The 26037-nt window shown below is 34.6% G+C and overlaps 1 protein-coding gene across 5 annotated transcripts in view; it reads left to right on the plus strand.

Annotated features, from left to right (window-relative positions):
* Window positions 1–26037, plus strand: part of LOC142344364 (coiled-coil domain-containing protein 180-like) — a 97685-nt gene that overhangs the window by 8298 nt on the left and 63350 nt on the right. For all 5 annotated transcript variants that reach the window (XM_075395951.1, XM_075395953.1, XM_075395954.1 and 2 more), the window contains exons 2-8: window positions 4136–4350; window positions 11717–11942; window positions 12538–12642; window positions 14592–14822; window positions 22826–23011; window positions 23302–23399; window positions 24480–24562. In XM_075395951.1, coding sequence (XP_075252066.1) covers window positions 4136–4350; window positions 11717–11942; window positions 12538–12642; window positions 14592–14822; window positions 22826–23011; window positions 23302–23399; window positions 24480–24562 — 1144 coding nt within the window. The remainder of the gene's footprint in view (window positions 1–4135; window positions 4351–11716; window positions 11943–12537; window positions 12643–14591; window positions 14823–22825; window positions 23012–23301; window positions 23400–24479; window positions 24563–26037) is intronic.

Below are 26037 nucleotides of genomic sequence, written 5' to 3' on the forward strand. Positions count from 1 at the left end.
AAACATAATGTTAAAGAGGATACTTTTATTATTATCGATAGAAATAGAACTATGATATATGACTCAAGAATTGGTTTCCTAGACCTTAAAGCCCTTAGTTTAAACGATAAATTAGAAAGTGATGAGATAAATAAACTTATAGCTTATATTAAACCACTATTGATTATTGCTTCAGATAGAAATTCTATTGATACAGATAACTATCAGTTCTATTTTAATAAACTTCTAACTTCGAGAGGTATTAAGATTCAGAATGACGTTCTAACTAAAGAAACAGAGCTATTTTTTTAAAGTATGCAGAATATGCAGCAACGGCTATAAGTTTACTCTTATCAACATATAATATTTTTAAACCTGATCCAACAGTAAGGGCAGCAGCACAAGTGACAATACGAGCAGGTCATTTGATAAATATAACAAATACCTTACCAAGCTTTGCTTATCGGACAGAGTCCATGCTGGGAGACCAGGGTCAGAGACTCTTCACAATGGGGAAGGACATGATGGGACTTCATCCATATATAAGTACTGGGCTATACAACAAGAGTATATAGATGAAGAGACCGAAGTTTTAACCAAAACGAGATGAAATTATAAATTTTAATGAGGATAAAGCTAAATTGAGTAATGATCAGATTATAGAGAAAAGATATAAATATAATACTCTTAATAAGTTAGATATGGAAACTTTATTTAACTTTGCGTGCTCTAAAGATTATGATAGAATTTTAACTGAAATTATTCAAAAGTTTAACTAGTTATAAGTAATGGGAACTATAAAAATATTATAATTTAAAGTTTAACTAGTTATAAGAGTTTATCCAAAAGTTTATCCAAAAAGTTTAACTAGTTATAAATAATTAGAACTATAAGTATATTATAATTTAAAGTTTGATGAGATATCCATAAGTTTGATTAGTTATAAGAGTTCATGTTTCCTTATAAAAATAATTAGAGCTACAAATATATTATAAATTAAAGTTTGATTAGATGTCCATAAGTTTAACTAGATATAAACATTTATGATTAATTATATTTTTTGAAATTTTAGCCCATCATAAATAATGACTATAAAATGTTAAGAGTGCAATTTTATAACTGCATCCCTTTTGAATTTACCGTTTCATTATAAGGTAAAATATAAGGATAAAATTGATGTGTGTTTATGTGGAGATGACTTATTAAGTGGTATTTGTATGGATGGGTCTTATACACAGAGAACAGGGGTTGCTTCAAAATGTTCTAACTCCGGCTCTATCTCTAGATTTAACTTTAGCTCTAGCTCTAATTCTAATAGTGAAACATGGGCAAAGCACCATTCTAATTCTTACTCTAGCTCTAATAGTGAAACATGGGCAAAGCCCCATTCTAATTCTTATAGTGAAACATGGGCAACGCCCCATTCTATTTCTAATTCTTATTCTAATAGTGAAACATGGGCAAAGCCCCATTGTAATTCTAATTCTATTTCTAATTCTAATCCTATTGCTAATTCTAATGATGAAAGGGCCTCAGGCCTTGACCCCCTAACATGGGTAAAGCCCAATTCTAACTATAGTCCTACTTCTTTATTTTACTAATACTAATAACAGAATTGATATAACAAATAAAATTTGTAATATGTGTAGAGTTATAAAAGAAATAACATGTTTTGATGAAAAGAAGGCAATATGTAAGGAATGTAATTCAAGAAAGGTAAGGTGTGAATATTTGTCTTCTATGTATAGTTTTAGTGGGTTAAAGGGTCATATAAAAAAGTCCCATAAAGAAATATATTTACCCAGTGTTTATTCAGCTAAAGAGGAAGCCTGCTTCACAGATGAAATAAAAACTGTTGTTGAATTTATTAAGTCTAATCCAAAATATGGTGAAGGGGCTGTAAGCCCTGGTACCCTAACATGGTCAGAGACTCATAAGTCTGATGAACCAGATTATTATAAATGTTATATAATGATTTGTAAATTAAAAGCAAAAGGTATAGATGTAGATAAATTCTTAGAAGATTGCATTACTAAATATTCTAAGTCCTATTATTATTATTACAAGTGCTATCATCAATAATATAGGCCTTATCTTTAATAATATTATAGACCTTTATCATTAATATTATTTATAAACCCCACTATCATTAATATTATTTATAAACCCCACTATCATTAAATATTATTATAAGCCATATCTTTAATAATTTTAGACCTTATCATTAATATTATTATAAACCCTATCATTAATAATATTATAGACCCTATCATTAGTAATATTATAGACCTTTATCAATAATTTTATTTATAAACCCCACTGTCATTAATCATATTATAGGCCCTATCATTAAATATTATTATAAGTCTTATCTTTATTAATATTATAGACTTTATCATTAATATTATTATAGACCCTATCATTAATAATATTATAAACCTTATCATTAAATATTATTTTAAGTCCTATCATTAATATTATTATAAGTCATATCATTAATAATATTATAAGTCCTATCAGTATCATTATCATAAACCCTTTTTTAGCCTTATTTTCAGCTTTTATTAGCCTTATTATTAATAAAAAAAGTATAATATAATAAATTTTTAGAGGAAAAATTAAATAACTGGCATGGGCGAAAATTCTACATAACAAAGCGCATAATTTGAGTAGAAAAGGAATGCGAAGTATGTGGAATTTGCGTGTGTGTGATATTAGCGGGTTTGTGGGTTAAAAAGCGACTTTAGTTAGCGTTGAGTTTTTGGTCTGGATAGCACCTTTTTCTCACTACTCAATGAGGGAAACGGTAAACATACGGTATGAAGAATACAATATATGCAGCTCGTTTATAGCGTACTTTTTATCACAGGTGTTCTGCACCTCTGTCAAAGTTTTTCAATATAGAATTTTTCTGCTGTTTCAAAAAAAATCTTAATTTTGATATTTTTAGTAAAACATAGAACATAATATTTATTCAGAAAAACTGAATTAACACCTGAGAATTGATAATTTTTTTATCAAACGTGCCAATAAATCACGTAAGGCGGAGTTATTACAGCGTGAGCGCTGATAAGATCTTACACGCTGAAATTTATTATCGACATCAGAGATTTATTATATCAGAACGACACAGAACTAACGTTATACTGCTACTGACCCCGTTGTTCCTAAGCCTAATGCCTAACCATCAGTTGGCAATCTCCTAAATTTGAATCTTTCGGATTATATGAAAAGCTGTTTTTTGGAACAAGTTTTAATAATCAATTTACATCTGATTGCAATTCATTGCTTTCGAGGGATCCAATTGCTTTGATCTTCATAAACCATCTCGCCTAAATCTTCAAAAGATAGGTTTGAGCTGTATTTTTTGAAAAGATCTCTTTAAAGAAATATCTATATCAGATTGCCGAGCTATTTTACTCGCGTCATTCCTATTTTTATCATATTAATCATTGCAGGACTATTGTTGTTCAACTTTTTGTAGTGTTTTCTCACAGGCTTTAGTTGAATGAACTGAATAAGAAATAACTCCATTGCGTTATCAAAACATTTTTTAGTTCATCAGTGATGATACTTGAACATTTTCAGTAGAAGTTGCACCTGGTTATTTATTCACGTTCACCTATTACTTCACATATAGAGGAAAAGGTAATTTTTCGTTTCTTTCATTTTATATTGGAATACGTTTAATCAGTACTCTGTTCTGTTTTTTTTTCTGTTCTCTAAGTTCTGTTTTCCTCTTCCTAGTTTTTTTTCATAACCTTAATAACAACAGTTTTATTTAAAAAAATGAGGCGCTCATTTTTGATGTACATGTAATTTGCGGAGACAGAAATTTGGAGCTTTTAAGGAAAATTATTCATTTTTATTGATTTATGGGCTCACCTGAGCTTGCTGTTTTTGTACGGTTTGTAATGGCTGAATTTTTGGGGTCTGCTAATCTGAGGGAGTTGCAAAAACACTTTGGTGTGCCTGCGCCCCAGCTTAGTGGATGTACATTAGTTGCATCCCCCAAGCAATTGTTACTTTAACACCTCACTTGGTAAGTATTTGCGAATAGTTTGTAACTGGGAGTTGGCACCAATGTATTAAGGTAGCAAGGAAGGGAGAGGGGAGGGAATGGTGATGACTTAAAAAAGATGTTTGGGTTTTGAAGGCTACTCGGAGACAAAGACGTGAACAACAAATGCAGCAGCAACAGTCTGAAGGTGGAGCTAGGCGTCTGCATATGGAGGGTGATAAGCCTGTGGTGAGCAATGCACCCGTGGCCTCAACTGGTGGGGGAGGAGGTGGTTTGTTAAACGAGAGACAAAAGACATGGGCCACTTCATTGCCAAATGATTGGAAGACTGAAAATCCAGTTCTCAGAAGGTATACAATATAATTTCACACAAAATTTGGGCATTTATTTTAGACAAAAGAAAAGTTTCAAGCAAATCTCAAGAAGTTTTGCACCGCTGTCAGGCGGCAAACATTGCAAAGAGCAACCAAGGCCTCTTATCGTGCCGTATTGGGTTTGCTTGCTTGGGGGGTTTCGATGAAAAGCATTCCATAAATTATACTAAAACTGTGTTTCATATTTTTTCCTGGTTTTTTAGCTAAAAATGTACAAGTTTTTGCTGTTTCCTTCCCTGAAATATGGTTATGCGTAATTGGTGTCTTTTCAATGGATAATTGCACTTTTTATTTGGCTAAACCAATTAACAGAAAACTTGTATTAGTTGGTGCTTGCAGGCTATTCGAAACAAAAGTTGCTCACAAGGGAATCAACAATGTTCTCTCAAAGTCCTCCAGCTTCGGCCTTTTGTTCAAACTGTAAGATTTTACACTGAATATTGGCTCTATGCCTATATAAACTTGACCGTTAAATTACGTTACGCACCAAATTGTACATATTTCATTTTTCTTTTAAAAAAAGGAGTTTATCCCTTCCCACAAAACTGCTTCATTTAGTTCATAACTTGATTAAGGAATATCTTTGTTGATTAGTAAAGATCCATCTCAGAAACCTGATAATTGTTGTAAACTGCTTTTGCCAATCGCTAACATTTGGTTAAAGGTATTTGCAAAAATAGGGAGGCAAGAGTGGAAAACATGATTAAATATTCATTGCTTCATCCTGTTTAGGGTATGGAAAATTTGAGGAAAATGTTGCCATAAATGCTTGATGAACATCAAAAAAATGCTGCGAACGCTCAAAATTTTTTTAAAAAATGAGATCTTTTCCGTAAGCTATTGTCGTGTAGAGACATTTGTTTGGGACACTTGAGTATTTTATGGCGTCAAGTGGATTTTGAAGTACCGCTTTTGAGAGTTTTAATTGGTATTTGCCTAATGTCCACAAAACTTTAGTTCAAAATTTTTGCATAGTGGGCACAAAAAATGTTGCCTAATCGAGTTTTCGCCTATGCCATTCCCCCTTTTAAGGTGAGTTTTTAGAAACAGCTTTCAAACATTTGGTTCCTTTTGCTGGGTCTTGTTTTCGATTTTGCTGTCTTTGTTTTCGATTTACAATTTTGGAAGTATGATCAATTCGAACAATTTTCACGCACATCTCAGCTTTAGGTTCCTGTCGTAATTTGTTTTTCAAAAAAAAAAATACATCTGCGTTTTCTCCCGTGAGAAGGCTAGACTGTTTTCTGAATTGGAAATTATGATACCTGTGATTTCCTTGCGTCGTATCATCTAAATTTCAAAAGGGGCAAAGTTTTGCTTGCTGGAACAAACCTCACAAAAACAGGCTGTTTGCAATGTAAAACTGAACTTTGATTCGTTACTTTTTGTGATGGTTTCAAAGAAACATCAAGAAACTTAGAAGTTTTCTTTATTAATGTTTCAAAGAACGAAAGAAGAACTTACCTGACGAACTTTATTGCTGTGTCGATAGTAATGGCCACAAAACTAAACTCAATTCTAATTTTGTTTTGGCGCTATCATTATCTTATTGACCTATCAATCATATGTCAGAAGTAAATTCTCCCACCAACAGAAACCTGATTCTAACATCCACCTACCTCCAACTAATGAACTCGATTGTACCCAAGCCATATATGATTCTCATGAAGTGTTGATGAAAATAGAAAATCACCTCCGGGATTCGGAGTTAAGATCTATTCACATGCCAATCATGTAAAATATTTTTAGCTAATCTAAAATCTCTCTGTATATTTTCGCATAGATAACTACTATAATTACAAGCTAATTTTTGTATATTTTCAGTTCAAAATTTAATTTAAAATTCAACTTATTGAATTCTTTGACCCGTGTTATCGACCACGACACTGTTGAAAAGAAATTGATCGTTTATCTTATCTTTGCATGTCCACTCAACCTCAGATGTATAGAGGGCCAAAAGTGTACGAGATCATTTGATGTATTAGCTCTTTGAAAATTGACCAATTTTGTATTTGAACAGTGAACTAGTACCTCAAAAAAATCCGACTAACATCGGACCAATTGATCTAAAACTATTGGCGTGGGGAAGGGCACTACTTTGCTTAGCTTAAACATGGGTGGATGTGTGGAGAGGGGCAAAAAATGGGATCCGAACTTTACAAAATTGGGATCTTTTCCGTTTGTGCCCCCCCAGTACGTTATGCGCCCCCCAGTTGCAAAGCACGTGCCATTACATAGTAAATCATTATGTAAATATATTGCACGTGCGTCTGGGGGTTGCAAATAATATGCGCCCACTAAGCTGGGGGGGCACAAACGGAAAAGATCCCAAAATTGATCTTCTGATATTTGAATAATCCCTCCAAAGCAGTTCCAGTGAACTTAAAAACTAGTAGAGCGATAATAGCACTAAACAGACATTTAACGCTCTTGGGCTTTACCAATTTACCCCGATTTTGAGAGTGAAATGACAAAAGCATAGAGCCAAAAATTGGTCACGCGGAAAATAGTCTAAACAAACGCATCCGAAGAATTGCTACAAATGGGTCTCAATTATTTTGACGTTCAGTATAACGTTCAGACTGAAGTTTTTATTTTGCTTTGAATGGATATAATGGAGAGACATCTCTTAAAAACCCTCTGGGAGTGTTTTCAGTTTGAATATAGTTTGTCAACATTAAATTTGGAACGATAACAGTCAAATGTACAAATTCAAATACAAAATTTTTAAATTGAGGTTCATTTCAAAACATTACATGGTCAGAGTTTTTCAAGTTTTTTGCAGTTTTTTATTTAAGCTTCTTTCTCCGCGCCGTTTTCTATGTTTATATTGGCTATGTTATTTGTGATTGGCCGAAAACTGTCTCCAAAACCTCCATCCATAGACCTCCCGGATGTAAGCGTCATATCATTTTCATTTACAAATTTGAGCGTCGAGTTTGCAAAATTTTTATCTCTATTAGAATAGTAACGGGTTTCAGTAGCCAGCAATTTTTCCTCCTCTTTCAGCTTTTCTTCAAAATCTTCCTGAATCATTTCAAATACCAATCGATTTGGTTCTTGATTGTGATTGGCTGATTTAAAATGTGACGTCATTGTCTCTTCCTCGGAAGTCTCATTGGCTGACTCCTCAAATAACGGACAGCTTACGTAGGGTTTTTCAACGGGTAAAGACACAAAATTTTTAGACGCGTACTTTTCGGTTGCCAAACTCAAATTGCCCAACCCGCCCCCAATTTTTCCATGATCATTTTTGGGCTCATATCGGGCATTTAGTCTGAAAATAGTGAAGCCCATTGCCATTAAGCAAGAGATCAGTGATACTGTTAGTATGGCTACGGTTATACATTTACTTCTGCTTGAAAGTCGCAGCAAAGTTCCATTGTTGCAGCAATATCCAATTTGAGAACTGGAATTGATTTCATCAAATTCAACTCCGCTTGAATCGCAGCAACTTAAATTATCATCGGAAACTTCTTCTTGAAATTCGACTCCGAAGCAATTTTGCTTGCTGTAACACTCACCTTTGATTATTTTCTTCTTCAAGTTTCTGTTTTCTTTTTCAATTGTTTTGTTTCTCAAATCAGCTTTCGTATCGTTTTGTAGCTCGTCGTATAATTCAGAATCGTTACTGGAGTGTAACGGCGGTTCTTCAATGCCGACAATTGTGTTTTCAGTTTTGTTGTTTTGAGCATAACTTAAACCGATTAGTAAAATTGCTGAAAGCAGGAAGCATTGATGGAATTTCATGTCCGACTTTTGTAATCTCTTCCTCAAATACTGTCTGTTTGCGCTAATTTTGCACGTGATCGAAATGTAATCAGCCGGCAAGTTCTATGTTTTCACTAATTGATCATTGCTTTGTGTTGACCTTTGTTTTTGTCAAAAGTCACTCTATAATTAAGCCCCCTTTTTACTTTTTCTTATTGCGCGAAACTGCTGCTGCTGTGAATGTTAGACCATAAATCGGATCTATGTACATGTTAGCACATGAATCTTAGCGGCCTGAGGGGGGCTAAGATTCATGTGATAACTTATTTAGAGAACCAAAGGGTACCAAGGGGGTTGAATTTTAATTAGAGTTGAAATTAAGAGTACAGATTTGCAAATTATTAAACAGTAGTTTTCGTCAATTTTGGAGAAGCCTTTTAAAAGTTGTGAATAAGCCAACTGTCTCCGTTTTCAAGGCGAGGCAATTACTTTCGTTTCAGGTTTTGATGGGAAATGTCAAAAGTATTAGTGGGTTTGGCCTCACCGCCAAAATTTATGTTTCCTTACTGCGAGCGGGCCGCTAAGTTAGGGCCGCAAAACTTTGCATTCCACTTTTGCACGTGCTAATTGCTAATTGCACGTGCCTCCAAGCCTTAGCGCCCTGACACTAGAGCAGTTGCGCACGAGTGCTGGGTATAAATCCCGAAGGGGAGTTAAAATTATTGCATCTATTCGGTTTCGACCCGCAAGTTAATGGGCACGTAATTTTTACCCCCCCCCCCGGTGCACCTGCTATTTTTTTCATACCCGGGCCAATAAAAAAACACTGGGGGACAGAATAGATTCGATTTATTTTCTAACTTAATTAGAGAACCAAAGGGTTCAAAATACATCAAATTCCAATTGGAAGGAATTTTGGGATCTTTTCCGTTTGCCCCCCCCCCCAGTACGTTATGCTCCCCCCAATTACAGATTACGTGTCAGTACATCGTAAATAATTGTTAAAATATGGCACGTGCGTCTGGGGGGTGCAGATAATATGCATTCACTAAAGGGGGGGCACAAAAGTAAAAGATCCGAATTTTGTGATCTTTTCCATGTGCCCCCGACCCACAATGCGTTATGCATCAAAATCAGGTCTTTAATAGCCCCCTCAGCTTAGTGGTCAGATAACGTATAGCGCCCAGCATGGTAATTATACCATAATGGGGGGTTATGATTTCGTGGGGGGGGGGGTACAATGGGAAAGACCCTCAAAGCCAAATACAAAACACCTGCCATTGTAAATCATTGTACGTGCGTTTGAGTGGTGCAAATAACTGCACACCAACTTATCTGAAGGGACCGATTTTACCGAAGGATAAACTATTACATTTTAACCCTTGTCCCAATTTTGATATTTTGGCACTTTCTCTGTTTTCTCTGTCTCGCCGTATCTCTTACAAAATATAGTCACCTCTTGCTATTCTTAACCCTTGTTAACTTTTTTCGCTCTTTCGTATCACCCATAATTGACCCTCAGCTTACTGGGGTTGGGAATGAAGATCTCGTTTTTAACCCGCCCATGTTCCCAAAACAAAAAAATGTGCCGGCAAAAAGGTTAATTTTTTTATTGTATTAAATTTTTATCAGTTTTTGCGTTTAATGTTAAAATTTCCTGTTTAATTTGCACTAGTTTTAAGCGTATACTGTTGAAATTTTTGTAAAGAAATTGTTCTGTTTGGTTTGTTATTTTTTGTTGTGACAACCTCCAAACTAAATATTTCAAATTTTTTATGATGACAAGAAATGGTAGCCCATTTTTTAAATGACTACTATAAATGTGTAGTATTGTAGGGTAATGAATAGATTATACTCTCGATGTATAATACTGTTGATGCCTGCCATGAAATATGTGAACGCGCGTAATCAAGTTGAATGTATAATTAAGATTTAAAAATTAAAAAAAAAAACATTTTTGACTGAGCACGTACAAGTTCTTTGTGACGAGTTATTTTTAAAATTTTGGAAAATCTTTCGCAAATCTTTCCTTGGAAAGGTGGAGTGGATTTTGAACTTTTTCTTTTTTTTGTGTGTTTGGTAGCTCTAAATGAAGCTAACAAATGTCGATTTTTTCGTTGAAGTTAAATTTATTGTTAAAAATATAAATACCTGTTTGATTTGTACTATAGTTTTTACTCTGTTTTATTTTCAAAAAATTAAGTTTTTTGAGCCTTCTGTTTTACGCCGTGAGTTCCTTATACCTAAAGTGATCCCTGGTTGCAAAATCCCTAAAGTGGATTTGGCTTGCAGCACCTTTATTATCGAAAGAACGCTTGTACTTAAGCATAAAATGAGATCTAGGATGCCAGATATGTTTCGTTCGCTATTTTAGTGTACTTTAACGACGATTAAAAATTTGTTCTCGTTAAAACCGCCTTCCGAAGGCAGAGTCGCTTGAAGTTAATTTGACACTAAAGCTGACAGTAAATATTTCTGAATTTTGTTTTGAATGCGATATAAGAAAATTCTTGACATCGTTGACGTTATTCTTCAGTGTAATAAGCTTTAATGTTCTATGTCAACGGACTTATTTTGTTGGTGAATCCTAAGAAATGTTTTATTGGGGATTCTTTGGTTTATCAGCCGTAGTAATGCTACTACTAAAAATGCTTTATATCGCTGGATTTGTGATGTTTCTCTAAAATTTTGAAAGCATAATTATTGAAAATGTTATTCGAAATATTTTGTTAGTTGGTTTTTTGTGAGCTTTATATCTTCAATTATTTTATGTTTTTGTAATATGTTTCATAGTTTTTATTATGAGACATGTTCATTAATTTCTTGATGTGACGATGCTAAAATGCACATCGTCTCCTCTAGTCCTAAAGATCCGTTATATGACAATGCTAAAAGTTTATTGGTTGTAAATTGCTGGGTAAAATTATTTGTAGCATGTCTCTGAGATATTTTTCACTTTTTTTCTCTGGTGGCTGCAGCTCAGCTGCTTCAATAAAAATCTTTGAGCAGAAAAGAACGTTTTTACGGACTCGCTCTCAGAATACCAGTCATCAAAAACCGCATTGAAAAGCCTTCATTAAAAAAGTAAACGCACGGATAGGTTAGACTTCTAATTGCTCAGCACTTAGCGACATCATCGCATAGCATCCTATAAGCGACAGAACATGAAAGTCAAAGAAGAAAGTCATCATACTTGAATTAATCACTTTTTATAAATTGTTTTACAATTTTTCGGATCTATTCTGTTTCGTTCCCCCACTGTCTTTTATGCACCCCGGGATTATAATTTTTGTGTTGCTCTGTACCACTTTATCATGTAATAAATAGCGCGTGGGCTTGGGGTCATACAAGTTATATGACCTCTGAGCTGGGGGACTGAAACATGATAAATTCAAATTTTAGAGGTGCTAGTAACCAAAAGGGGTGTCAAGGTTTTGTGTATTGTTCGTCCGTTTCTAGATTGTGATCTTTTGTATTGACTTTCATGCTATCATCTTTTATAATATCCATGATGACATTTTCCGATTTTTTTAAAGACTGCAGGTGGTAACTCCATGGTTGAAATTTCACATTTTTTGATTGAAGTATTTTGATCAAACTTGGAATGAAAGTGAAAGAGATCTTTGTGTAGGTACAAAAGTGTGGCGCAGCAGAAACGAGTGAAAGAGAGCAGCAAGTATCTGGACGAAGATGAAGTGGCATGCTTGCCAGATACAGTGGTGCCAGTGTCCCTGGATCCAGACTCTGCCGGGAGGGCAAGGACTCTGGTGTTAGTTGACAAGTTGACCCAAGGGAGGAGAGAAAGACACAGAGCCGCCTATGAAGACATGGAACAAGAAGTGTCTTTACTAGGAAAGGTCAGTGTTTCTATGATCATAAAACGATACAAATTTAGGGATCTTTTCCGTTTGTGCCCCCCCCCCCCCCAGTACGTTATGACCCCTCAGTTACAGAGCACGTGCCATTACACAGTAAATCATTATGCAAAAATATAGCACGTGGGTCTGGTTGTGCAAATTATATGCACCCACTAAGCTGGGGGGGGGGGCACAAACGGAAAAAGTTTAAATTTAGTGAATCAACTTAGTGTTTCACTTTGGTTCCTTCTACATTTTTTAAATGCCTGGAAATGTGACCTTTCTTAGCGATGTTTTGAAATCTGCCATGACCAAAACAACCTCTGATCAGCCCAATGTTACCTCTGGCCATGCTCGTTCCAGACTAATGGACTATGTTAGTGCGTTCGAACTACTCTCCGTGCCGTGTACTTTTGAGGGATCATACTTACACCCCATCTCCCCACCCTGGATATCCCCGAAGATATTGTGGTCAGAACTGTGACCTAAAGCTGGAAGTCTTTCAAAACAAATAGACAAAAGGGTTCAAAGGTCAATCTAAGTGAACATAGGACAAATAAATTAGCGTATAATGCTTAGTTCATTTGTTAATCAGAAACTGGACGAGGAAATGGCAAAGAGGTGTCAGGAGACGAGTGACTTCTTAGAACGACAACAGGATGAGATTGACAGAATCATGCAAAGTGTAGAAGACACTCAGGCTAGTATCATCATCATCAGGTACAACAGGGGGGGGGGGGGTATTACTTTATCAAAAAAGAACACGTTGCAGTAATTGTCGCACCCCTGCCCCCTGTTGTACCTCTGGTTAGCTGCTTTTACTACTATCATCCTCGAACTGTCCACCGTCCCCTGTGGAACACAACTGTCAATAATTGATGTTTTTGGCAATTAGGTATAATATTGACACAGATGTATGATATCTAAAGCTTCCAATAGTTAACAGACTTATTCTTTTTTAAGCAAATAATTGAATATAATTGAACTGAATTATGATTTTGATGATTTCACATTGCACATTAATTTTCCGTACCCTCATCGGCGGTTATGTCAAAAACATTTAAGATTGTTACAGTTTTCATGACCATAAAAGAAACTTTAATTGCTCTCCAACGAAATTTGTAGTAATTATATTAGTGCTATCGGTCTTTTTTATGCGATTTTTCACTTGATCGATTTTTCATCTGACGCTTTTGACTTTTGTCCTCAAAAACGTGATAAATAGGTAGCGCCCAGCGGGCATTAAGTGCTCTTTGAGCCTTTCAGCTCAAACTGTTTTGGAGACTTATACTTATGTTGTGAAGGGCAGTTCCTAGAGGTTGAAGACACCCCCACTGTTGACCCCCCCCCCCCGCCTTGTCCCCCCCCCCCCCCCACCGCGCTGTTGCCCCCCATCACATCCCACTGTTGCCCACCCCTCCCTCCCCATCACCCCCGGTGCACCCCCCCCCGTAGCTACGTTCGAACAACCAATCGCTAAAAACACGCAATTTTCAACTAATTTTCCCATTTTTTTCTAGGTTTTTTGAAAATTTTTGTCATTTTTTGAGTTCTTTCAGCCTCAGGTGTCCAGGAACCTCCTCTGGGGTTTTATAATAGTTTACTGCATAGTTTCTAGTGATAGTGGAATTTTTTTTATTTTTCATTATTCACGTCTTTCCAGACGCAGGAGCCAGAAAAAGTCCTTAAAGGTTTAAAAATAAGTTACTGAAAAAATTTTATTCGCATTGGAGTAGCTTTCTTTTTTTTAATATGACAAATTTTAGCAATAAAACTTGCATTTTTTTCGAGTTTTTTGAAAATTATTGTCGGTTTACAGGTTTTCCCTGCCTCAAGAGCCACATAGCCTCCTCTAGAGTTTGATTATGGGTTACTGCATAGCTTTTTGATGTAATTGATTATTTTTGCAAGATTTTAATATCAGCAATTTTTAAAAAATATACTTGCATTTTTTCATGTTTTTTTAATCTTTATGAACTTTTTATCATTTTTTTGTCATCAGGGTTCTAAGAACCTCCTCCAATGTTTGATAATAAGATGTCGCATAGTTTATAGAGTTGATGGAATGGTTATCAATTTTAATGACTCCAGCTTTACCAATTTTTTGATAAATTTTTATTTCAAATTTTCGAAAAATTATTATCATGTTCCAAGTTTATGGATTTTTATGAGCCAGTGAAACTATTTCAAGCTTTAAATAGGGATACTGGATAGTCTCTTGACATAATGAAATGGTTTTGAAGATTTTAATATCTTGAATTTTAGCAAGTTTTTGTTAAAATTTGCGGTTGTTTTCAAAATTTTTGATTATTTTTGTCCTTTTTTTTGAGTTTAACGATCGTTACTACCCAACGAAGCTTTTTATGTCTTGCAGATTGGTTACTTGACATAACTTCAGAGACAAAAAATAGTTTTGAACATTTTCACTGCAAAATCTGGAAGCTTTTACTTTAAATTTTGCAATATTTTGCAAATTTTTAAAATATCAGTTTATTTGATTTATTTACTAAAAAGGCTAGAAAACTAAAAGCTGCAGAGTCGAATCAAGCTGAAGCTAGCCTCACTAAACTGTAGCCAGCTACTGACGAAGCCAACCGCTCGCCGGTCGTTTGAGAGCAATTCGCCCGACGTTAGTCGGTTATGTTATAGGTTCTGCAAAGTTTCGACAATGCAGGACTTCTCAAAGTGTGGGAAGCGGTTCTTGATATTTGTCAATACAGACAAGAAGCCATTCGCAAATTGAACACAGATCTGCGAGAGATTGAGACCAGACGAAGGACTCTTACATTCGATGTATTGAGGAGTTACTTTCTAGTGTTCGAGAGGATCGCTCATTTGTTGCCTCAAGATGTGAAGAAAATGATGGAAACCGAAACTCAGGTAAATTGTTCAACTCACTGCTACCATGGACTCAGATTTTTACCCCAGATCAGATGCAATCAAACCTATGTATCATGATAGTACAGCGTATTCTCATATTATAAACTTGCAAATAGGTAGCAAGTTTATAATATGATTTATTATAAACTTGCAAACTAAAAATGATATTTAACAGCTTAAGAAAGTCCCACTCACTATACACGCTGCTCGAAGTTCTCTTCTCTTTTAGCTTAAAATTTAGCAGCGACTCAATTTTTTCGAACAATGTATTGTACGATGACCGTGAACAATAATAGAATTTGAATACTTAGAAAACAGAAAATTGAACTATAAACAATAGATTCCAATTTTTGTAGAAACTTTCGGCCACTTGAGGAGGCTGATTGTTTTGTTTACCTAAGAGGCCAGTATTCATTAATGAAGTATTAGAGGTTGTGATTATTCGTACTTGAGGTGAAGCAGCAGGTTTAGATGATATTGTTAACGAAGTTCTGAAAAATATATCAATCATAGCACCGCGTGTCCTGGAAATTTTAAACAGGTGTTTTGGCGACAGAGTTTATCCTCAGTGTTTAAAATCTGTTCAAATTATGTCATTATTTAAGTGCGATGGTACTGAGTGGCCAATTATAACTGAATTTCACTACTTCCATCAATCTGCAACACCCTTAAAAAACTTTCCTACGCTCGGCCGATTATTTATCTTGGAGGTTTTGAACTAAATCAGGCAAACATTTTAGATATTGCACGAGACATGCAGCCGTGAATACTATCGCAGAATTGTTTGGAGGTTTTCAAGGCTCAGGAAATAAAGAGATCGGCACTTGTTCTCTTTCCGACCTTGCAGAGCCTTTGATACTTGAGACAACCACGTTTTAACTGTTAAATTGAAGTTTTTGCATTCGTAAACCTTCGGAGCATTTTCTCTCATTCTGTTTTTGGCACAAGATCATAATTTGTTTTGATTTAAAAAAACAGTCATCAGAGCTACCAATTGAATATAGGCACTGCAGGAATCTATACTAGGTCTCATCATGTTTCTTCTTTACAATAATGATCTCTATCAATTTTGTAGATCGTCAACGGTGCATATTTACGCACATGATTCTGCTTTTCTCTGTGCTGTTGTTAAGGTAGAGTTGCAAATTGGTTTTGATGCTGCGGCAAAATGGTTTAAAGATAACAGATCAACTTTAGCACGTTCATCGCGACCTATTTCAAATATATATGGAACCATTATCATGCAAATTTTTTCCGGTAAATACCTAGACTTGCAAATTGATCGCGAGTCATGCTCTAAGGTTCCAAATTAGCATGAAGTCTGTCTGCAAGTCAGTCCATTTTTGTTGGTTTCCTCTTCATTTTACGATTTTGTAAGAAATGTGGACTTTCTTTAAATCCATGATTTCTTCATTAAAACCAAAATGGAGTTTGGCCCACTAGTATATGGATCGCAAAACTTGTTTTGTATGAGCCATCCATTTTTTGCTCATTATTAGTTTATGGTAGACTATTGTCTACATTGTAAGACAATCTTAAAATGTTCACAAGCTACTTATCAATAGTTCTTTTAAATTAGCGTTGGCGTCACTGTCGTGTTTCCTAATTAATTCTTTTTGAGTACAATTAATTTTAGTACTTTTTTATTGGCTAAAGGATCTTTGACAAAAGCGTTTTTGAAAACAAATTAGGCAACCTGAGCCTTAAAGGCATAGCAATTAGGCTGCATAGTCTTTTCTTTTGGTCAATGTTTTCAATGTTTTCAATGTTTCAATGTTTTCAATTTTTTTGAGAAAAGTAGAGTGAATTCCGTTGTTTTGTTCATATTTTCCGTAATTTTTGACCAAATTTTCGTTAATTTCGCTAAAATATCTTGAAGTTGTTAACGGCAGTGTGATTGATCTTATCCTAAAAGATAGAGGGGGGTTGCTGAATTGTTCGATCTGAGCTTTTTGGCTAACATTTATGCAAAGTTTTTCAAAAATCAGACTTTTTTCGTTAAAAATGGGACCAAATTTGCATTTTTGGCCTGCTTTCACTAAATTCGCTGAAAGTCGACACCTTAAAATTGCAGTCTTATTAATCGCAAGCTCGAAGAGAGAGCTAGTTGCACTCTCGCTGTTTTTAAGAGTCTTCAGAAATCATAATTTTGCCAGATTTTTGCAATTTTAATCACGAGAATTAAACGAAATGCATTATTTATTTTTCATATTTTTCATATCAGTGCTGATATTGATCTCATCCTAGATCCATATGGTAAAAAATTTTAGATTTCAATGGGGCGCGGCCTTTTTAAAAAAAAGTTTTCCGCACATAGTTTCTTATGCTTAATGCTGACAAGAATTTCAAATCAGGGCTCTTTTATAGGCAGATACTATTTACAAAAAATGAATACTAACGACCATATTTTACGGTCTCAGAGTAAAGCTCGTGTTTTTTATGGCTCTGACCAATTGCTTTCGTAAAAGTTTGTGGATTTCTTATTTTTTGCATTCATTTTTTTAAATTTTTGTAGTTCAATGACATAGTCACCGTAATCAGTGATCGGCATGGCTTATTAGGAGGTATATTTGAAGTAGACAATGCTTTGAGTTGTTACCTAATGTCTCTTATAACTTTGAATTCATTTGTTTTGTTTTAAGAAAATATAGGCGAATTTTTGAACTTTGGCACCATTTTCTCTTATTTCTCTCAGCTTCGGCGTAGTCTCAATAAAAACAAGAAAAAACCCATTTCCTGTTATTCAAAAAATAATATCTGTAACGGTTTTATATTTAACTAATGGATTCTTTGTTTTGACACTACGGGTTTCAATTTTTTTTAGTATAATTGCAGATTTTTTGAGGTCATTTTGTTTCGTTGTCGAGTTATTACATTATTGACAGATCCATTTGAAGATAAGTATAGTTGGGAAAATGAACGGGGTTTAATGAAAGGCGTATTTGAATATGTTAATTGTTTTTTTTTGAATAGTTTGCTCTTTTGGGCTGAGACACTGTTCTCTTGCAAAAATTATTGATTTTTTTGCGTAAATTTGTCTTTCTTTTGGTTGTTATACGACATAAACCTGATAATGATTGCTCTCATTTGCTTCCCCAGGACATATAACAACCTATTTTAACCTTTCAGTATTTAGCTATTTCTTTTAGTAACTTTCAAGCTAACTTTTTTTAAAAAAGACTTTTTCAACTGTTTCCTTTCTGCTTTGATTTTTGTCAAAATGTAACTCAATCTCACTAATAAGAGGTGTCAATTACTTTTGTTGACGCAAGCATTATTTTCGCGGTTCGTTATATGTTTCGATTGATTGCTTGGGCCATTTAGTTTCATACGAAATTTTCGAGAATTCTCTACTGTTCACTCTTTGTTGTTTTTGTTGTCATTTCTATGTAGTCCTTTTATAGGGAAAACGCCATTGGTTTTCATATGAGAACCACGTGATGTTTTACAGCTCTTGCAGATAAGATCTTATAAATTTAGTACCTTGAACACTGTGGTTTAAAATTGTTTGTGAAGTTTTGGCTTATGTCTGTTTTTGTTTTTTTTGTTGTCTCGTGACTTAGTCTCATTAATGACAGGCCCAATTGGCTTTCTGAGGTGTTGCATCTTAATCGACCTCTATTTTTTGGAATCTTATGTCTGTTATGACATTTGATAAAAATATTTTTCAAATATTTGAAAAAAATTTGCATTTTTGAGCTTCGCCATTTTTTAAAAATTGTTTTTTTTGTTCGATTTGTAGCTTAGCCTCTGTAAAGAGAGGTCACAACCCGTTTCTAGTGAGCTATAATTAAAATAATTATGGTTTTAGTGCCAACCAATTGTTTCTCGGCTTTGTTACTACTGTTACTACAAATTTTTATAACATAATTGAGAGTTTTATGTATTTGTACATTTCAAAGGACTTTATTATTACGCGAATGGTAGGTCCCATTGGCTTTGGAACATTGCGAAATTGAACATTTTCTTTGCTCTTAGTAACAAGTTTATGGTTTCAACCATTTTAACGGTTTCACTGCCATTTCGTGCGAAGCTTAGTTTTGCCGGTATTTGTCCTTCTTTTTGTAGTCGTATGACGTACACTGGAAAATGACAGGTCTCAATTGCTTCATATGCAGATATAAATAAAATTTTTATTGATTTCACTTATTATCTAATGATGATAATCATTTTTGATATCAATTGTTTTCAAAAAATAGAAAGGTATTTCTGAACTTCGCACCTTTTTGCTCTGTTTGTCGACCTGTTACCCAGTCGCATTGAGAACAGGTCCCATTTTTTTTATATTGAAGTAAAGGTTATTTTTTTGTTTAAGTTTCATCCGATGGAAGGTTGATTCTGTTATAATTTTTTAAAAATATACACATCGAGTTTTGGTCATAATTAATGTTTGTTATTTAATTTTTATCATAGTCTTTTCCAGTAGTCCTATTAACAACAAGTTTTATCGGCCCTCTAGCGTGGCCTTATTGTATTCCATTATGGTTTATTGAGCGATATGTATGTTTTTGAAACTTTTCTATCGGTTCATCTTTTGGTAGCCAATTAAGTCAAGAATGTGGATGAGCGGGGTCGGAACATTATGTGCGTACGCACATTACCGAGCCTCCTTGTATTATTAATATTTACTAATGTTATTAATTTTGTTTTAATTTTTGTTCCGACCCTCTTGAGGGGGCAGGAACTATATACTCAACTGGGTTTTTTTTTGTTCCGTGAATTTTCGCCGCTCGATATATTCATCGTAGAGAGTTGAGACTGGTATCATTAGAAAGCTCGTCCAGCGTAGAATATGGAATTAAAAAGATTTTTTTAATTTTCGTTTTCTACAGGGAGTTATCGAGGCTTAAACTTCTGAGAAAAGAAGAGTGAATTCACGTTGTTTTTATTCACATTTTCCGGAATTTTTGCCTAAATTTTCGTCAATTTTGCTAAAATTTGTTATAATTTTTAAGAATAGTGTCGTTAATTTTATTTTTGAAGACGAACAAGCATTTTTGATTGTTTTGATTTAATTTTTTGGTCAAAAAATCTGGATAAACATTTCAAAATTTAGCCTTTTTCATCAACAACAGCACGAAATAAGCTACTTTAGTCCACTTTGATTAAATTTGCCTACAGTACACCCCCAAACAACACTCATACAATCTTTTTAGACTCAGAGGGGGGCTATTTCTACTTCAGAGTCCGCAGAGAGTGCCTTGTAGTTAAAACTTTGCCGTTTTTGCTAACTTTACTCGTTGATTAGCAAAAATGCAAAATTTTTTTTGAGTTTCAACTCAGAAATTATCTATATCTACAACATTCGAAAAATCAATTGTTCTTAACGGACAAAAAGTATTAACAGGGGTAGTTTTGGGCCATTCTTGGACTGTTACAATCCAAAAAAAAATCGGGTTGTAATCAGTCGGTCTTTTTTTTAAAAAAAAAAGACTTTTTTTTTAATAATAAAGAACAGAACATATCAAATCAAAGCTCAGGAGTGATAGGTCCAACCAATTCGCTTGCTAAACAGCTCCAGGCTAATGCATTCAGTTTTGTAATTGAAAGTTTATGGTCGTTTCGTTTTTAAAAATAATTGACTTTTCAATAAATAATGGCTTAATTAACTTTTCCTCTATTTTTTTCTTAATTTGTTCAACTTCCAGCTTAGTGTCAGCAAAAAAAGACTGCTTCTTCTTTCTACTGAGTTAACATTTATTCTCGGTTGAAGTTTTAAGCCTGAAATTATTGTTTTCTGGCTTTGATACTACAAGATTTTAGATTTTTGTTTGTTTTGATATTTGCCAGTTTTTCACGTTTTCTAATTTTGTCACATTATCACATTATTGACAGTTCTCATGTCACCTTATTAGCATTCAAATTAAAGCACAATTGAACATATTAAAATCCTGAAAGATATAAATCATCGTTTTAATGGCCTCGACGCCTCTTTCTTGAAGAAATCAATTGAATTTTTTAATTTTGTCTTAACTGGCATTTATACTTTGTCGTTTCGGTCGTATGAAATTTCCTGTATAGTGATAGCTTTCATTGGCTTTTCATGGAAGAATAGAAAAACCGATATTCTGATATTAGCAGATAGCTGATGGCTTTTATGACTTTCAAACCCATCGTTTTCCAAAATTAAAAAAAAACTTTTTTAACTTCGCAATTTTGTTCTTTTTATGTTTCTTTTTGTTACCTAATCTCATTAGTTGATTACAGGTCAAATATGACATTATGGGTGTCAAGGGAATAAAAGGGATTGGTGTCCCAAAATCTTTTTTTTAAAGATTTTGTTATGACCTTACTGGCTTCGACACCGCTTTTTCACAAAAAAAAATTAAATTAATTTGATTTTTGTCATATTTGACGTTCTTTTTGTAGATGCAAGAAATATTCTGGATAATTACAGGTCTCGAGGGTTTCCTTTTCATGAAAAAACGACGATATTTAAATAGCTCTTTTTGTAATTAATGCCTTTCATGACATTGAATGTAATTTTGTTTCGAAAAAAAAATTAAAATTATTACATACTTTAGCACTTCGCTTTTTTGTCTACTTGTTACCTAGTCTTACTAATGAATGGCCACGTACTACATTATAGCTGTTTGAAGAAGGCGCAATCAAATATATTTTGAGTGCCAAAATTTGGCTTGACGGTTTTGACAGCGTTTTCTGGCAAGTTTCAATTGAAATTTTGTTTGTTCTTTGTTGTTCTTTTTAGCCGCTCTAAAAAATGAATAAGGTCAGGTCCTAATGCCCTTCTCTAGAAGCAGTGGTAATCGCAAATTTGTGGTAATATTAATTTATTCCTAATGGTATTTATTACTTTGAAGTTAATTGTTTCAAAAAAATAAGTTAATTTTTTTTACTTTTCTGTTTTGGTTCTTTTTTGTATAATTGTTACCAAACCTTTTTATGGACTGGTCGCATATGTTTTCTGGTGATTTATAAGTTATTTTTGTTTAGTTTCAGGTTTTTCTGACGGTATGTTGACTTTGTTATTAAATTTAGTTTTTAAGAGGGACATAAATTTTTGATGTAATTAATGTTTGTTGTTGTTGTTGTTTGATTTTGCTGTTCGTTTTGACTCGCTTTCTTAATATTGACATATTACAGCAATCTAATGCATCAATTTTTACTCCACTGAGTTATTTGTTTTGGAGGTTATCTTATCGCTCATACAGAATTTTTTGAAAAAGACTTGGGCTTTTTTGGGATTCGCAAAAAATAATTTTTGGGTTTTTCTATCTGTTTCTCATTTGGTAGACAATTATGCCAAAATTGTGGATGGGCGGGGTCGGAACCTTATGTGCCTTATGTGCGGAACCGAGCCGCCTTGTTGTTTTATTATCCCATTCGGTCTCATGTTTCGCTGCTTGTGTAATGAGGAATGGAACGTTATGATGACTTGTCATTTTTAACCTCCAAAAGACTTAGTTGAAACCCATTAGTGCTTTCGTTTGCAACTCGTTGCAAAGCAGAATTCCCGAGAAATTGTTTTTTTTCTGTTTCTTTACTCAGAGAATGTCCACATAGGCTGAAATAACAACGAATAATTTCAGAAAACTTTTTTCTTGGGTTTGGTCAGAACTAACTGCGAGAAATAACAAACTTTTGACTCCCCTGTTCTTGCTCTCATTCAGGATAAGAGTTCTCAAATTTTTTATGTTAGTTTCGTTCTATTTGTTGCGCAGTTGGTGCTTAATGACTTATGAAAATTAGTTATGGAATATGTAAAAGCCCGACGGAATTTATCATTGGTAACAATTTGTGAATTTGTTGTGTGTGATAAAATAGCGTGTACGAGTGTGTCAGTTATGTTACCTCTAAGTTTGATTATTGGGGGGGGGGGGGTGGCTCGAGCCTTTTAACATCTTAGTACCTTTAGCTGAAATAAAACCATAGATATTATTAGTACCACTATAATGTCTACCTCCAACACAAAATGAATTATTTTTAAAATTTTGGAAATGACTTGCAATTTAGATCCGAAAATGTGTTTATGTTGATTTCAGTCGTTGAACGAGGTGTTGATGGAGAATGAAGTGCGTCTGTCTCAGTTCCAGGGGATGATGCACAAACACGAGTTCCAATTAGAGAGGAGTCTAAGGGATGTGTGGGAAGAGAGGAGACATTTCTGGAGGACCACAAAGCAGAATGTCCTACTAGGCAGATTCAAACAGTACATGGCCAGTCCTGAGGTACTGAATTGCCGCATCTTTTTCCATTTACTTACATATCTTTTTTTCCAGTTTATTAAAAGAAAAGATCACACAGAGACGGAAAACGCTTATTTGGGGCTTCTGCCAGAGTGCAGGGTGACAATTGCGTTAAATGGTCTTTCGATTCGCTGTTTTAAATGAAACTGGATTGAACAAATTTTTCAGCGCCAGTTTTTCAAGCCATTTTATTTTGCGCTTCTTTGTTTCAATTAATCAGTTAACAACCGAATGCAGCCAGTGATTGAGATGTTAGAGGTGTTTGATGTTAGGTGACAAAACCAGCTGGAGCCATGGAGATCTTAGAACGTTTCTACAGCGAACAAGAGATGTTGAATAATGCACGCAAGGAACTCATGACGTCATTCAAGTAAGTCTTCAATTTTTTTGAGCGACAATCTTCATTTATGCACGATGGAAAATAAACAGATGCTTAATTTTTGTGACATTTACTGGGGAGAATTTTTGCGTTTAATTTTCGTGTTTTTTGTTGCTCCGTTTGTCAATTTATACAATTGTTCCCAGAATAAAAAAATTAATTGTTAAATTGTCTTTGAATTCTCGATAAAATATTCGGTTGGATTGAAAAAAATTTTCCGCGTTGAGGCTGAAATCACAGCGAAAGGATTTTTTAGAACTGTTATCCTAAACAATTTAGGGATAACTACAGATAATTAGGGATAACTACCGATGTGAACTAAGTCGAACTTATTTGTTAATGAAAGGAGTGTATGAAAGGAGTGTATTTCAATTCGTTTTCGTAAATATTATACCGGGTTCTTGCTAGATGAGGCTGTAGTCTCTTCAAGAGTCCGTCCAGGCGTAACCTCTTTTAATTAAATTTTGTTTTTGTTTAATTAATGTTATGTAGCTGGTAAATGAAATTCAATTTCAAAGTGCATTTTAACTACTTTGCTCTTGATAGATTTGGTACTCATTAGATTAACTGTAGAGCAATTTTCGAGTAAAGACCACAGTATTAAAAGCTGACCCCGGGGGGGGGGGGGGGGGGGGGGGGTACGCGATTTTTTTCTGCCTAACAACGGGGTGATACTTGAAAATTTTGTATACTATTCAGACAGCTGTGAGAAATGTCTCAAAGGAAAATTTCAGGTATAAGTGGGTTCTAGATTCAGCAAATGAGCTTCTGTTGTTCAAATGAACTTTTGTTGTTCAAATTTGTAACCCTGATGCTCGATTTTAATAGGCCAATCAAGATTTCAATTTTCTCGAGTAAAATAGCTGACTGGTGACAACCACTGCGACTCATATAAGTTCCAAATTTTCGTCTGTCTTCTTAGTTTAAAAAAAATTTGCTCTCTACTTTCTTTGAGTTCGACATAGTTGGACATCACCGCCATCATCATTTTCAGCCAAAAGTACAAATTGTAAATAACATGCACAGCTAATTAGTTATGTCCTAACCCTAAATTTTTGTTCTTGTTTCCAGTGAGAGTTTCGTGCCCCCCAAATCTCACAAGCCAAGTGTCTACCAATGGAACAGTGCAATGGGACAGTTCTCAAAGCAGTTACGTAAGTACCCGTTACTTGTTCAGATCATTTTAAGAAAAAAAACTGTGACAACAATTTGAAAAACCAGATATTTTCAATTTTTTAAGAGCATCGCTGGCCACTGTTTGTGTTGTACCATTATTAGGTGTTTTAGCTCAGTTTAGAACCATCTTTTGGCGGCCTATTTTGAACTGAATATATTGTCTCAATCTTTGCTAAAAAAATTTGTTAACTAAATCAACAGTCATAAATTTCTTGCATCCACTGGAATGCATTGACATGTTTAATTGCTCTTAAACAAACTTTGTAGCAATTATATTAGTCCTGTCGGTCTTTTTTTTCTATTGACTAATTTTTCGTCTGACCCATTGGACTTTTCGTCCTCAAAAACGCGATAAACAGGTAGCGCCCCGCGGGCATTAAGTGCTCGTAGAACCTTTCAGCTCACTATTCTTCAAGTATGCGATTCACAGAATCTGTTATGGAGACTTATACCTATGGTGCGAAGAGCGGTTCTTAGAAATTGACCCCCCTCCCCCACTGTTGCCCCCCATTGATGCCACCCCTTAAGCCCGGTGCACCCCCCCCCGCTGCGCTCACTTACGCCCCTTCAATTAAGTTACAGCTAGCCTCACTAAACTGTGCCTAGCTGCTAACGAAGTCAACCGCTCGCCGGTCGTTTGAGAGCAATTCGCCCGACGTTAGTCGGTTATGTTCAAGATTTTTTTCTTGCGAAGTTCCTGTAAGAGGGATTGTAAAATATTTGTTTTAAATAAGTTATTGGGGGAAATTCTCGGGCGTTTGAAAGTCATTTCAGCCCTGTTTTTGACAACCAGGTTTTTTAAAGGACAAATATTTTATGGCATTTTGTTAATTTTGTTACATTTTGAAGCAACATTCATTTTTTGATGATTTCGAGATAACTGCGTTTCAAAATACTTCCCAATTTAAAAATAATATTACAAAGTAAAGACTTCTCCCAAGTGTAATTTAAATTTTCAGCAAAAACGTCAGCAGATAAAGCTATGCTCTCTGCTTACTTGTTTTGACATGCTTCAAGTTATTTTTTTGTCCCTAGTTTCTTTTGTCGTTTACCACTAAGTTAAACCAAGAGCGCGTCGAAAATTAGTTTTTATGTTCTCTCTCAAAATCATTGTACTGGTCTAAAACAAGCTGTAACAATAGCTTACAATTAAGCCCATGAGTAAATTTATCAAAGCTACGGTGGCATGAAATTGTGAAGCAGGCTACATTTGAATCAAGCCCCCACCCATAGCTCGAGAGCAAATTGTCCGACGTTTGTCGGCTTATCTTTAACATTGTTGTGTTAAGACTTTTCCCTATTTGTTCCAAAATCATAGAGCTGAAGTTTCAGTTAAATCGCTGTTTTTACTTTTTACACAATTTATCTAAAATAGTCCTTGCGAACACCGCCAATATTTGAAAGTATTTGCTATAGCAATCATAATACCGATAGAACAAACAATTTTAGCTTT

This window comes from Convolutriloba macropyga, chromosome 8, assembly GCF_964194025.1.
Source record: "Convolutriloba macropyga chromosome 8, txConMacr16.3, whole genome shotgun sequence".
Lineage (NCBI taxonomy): Eukaryota > Metazoa > Xenacoelomorpha > Acoela > Convolutidae > Convolutriloba > Convolutriloba macropyga.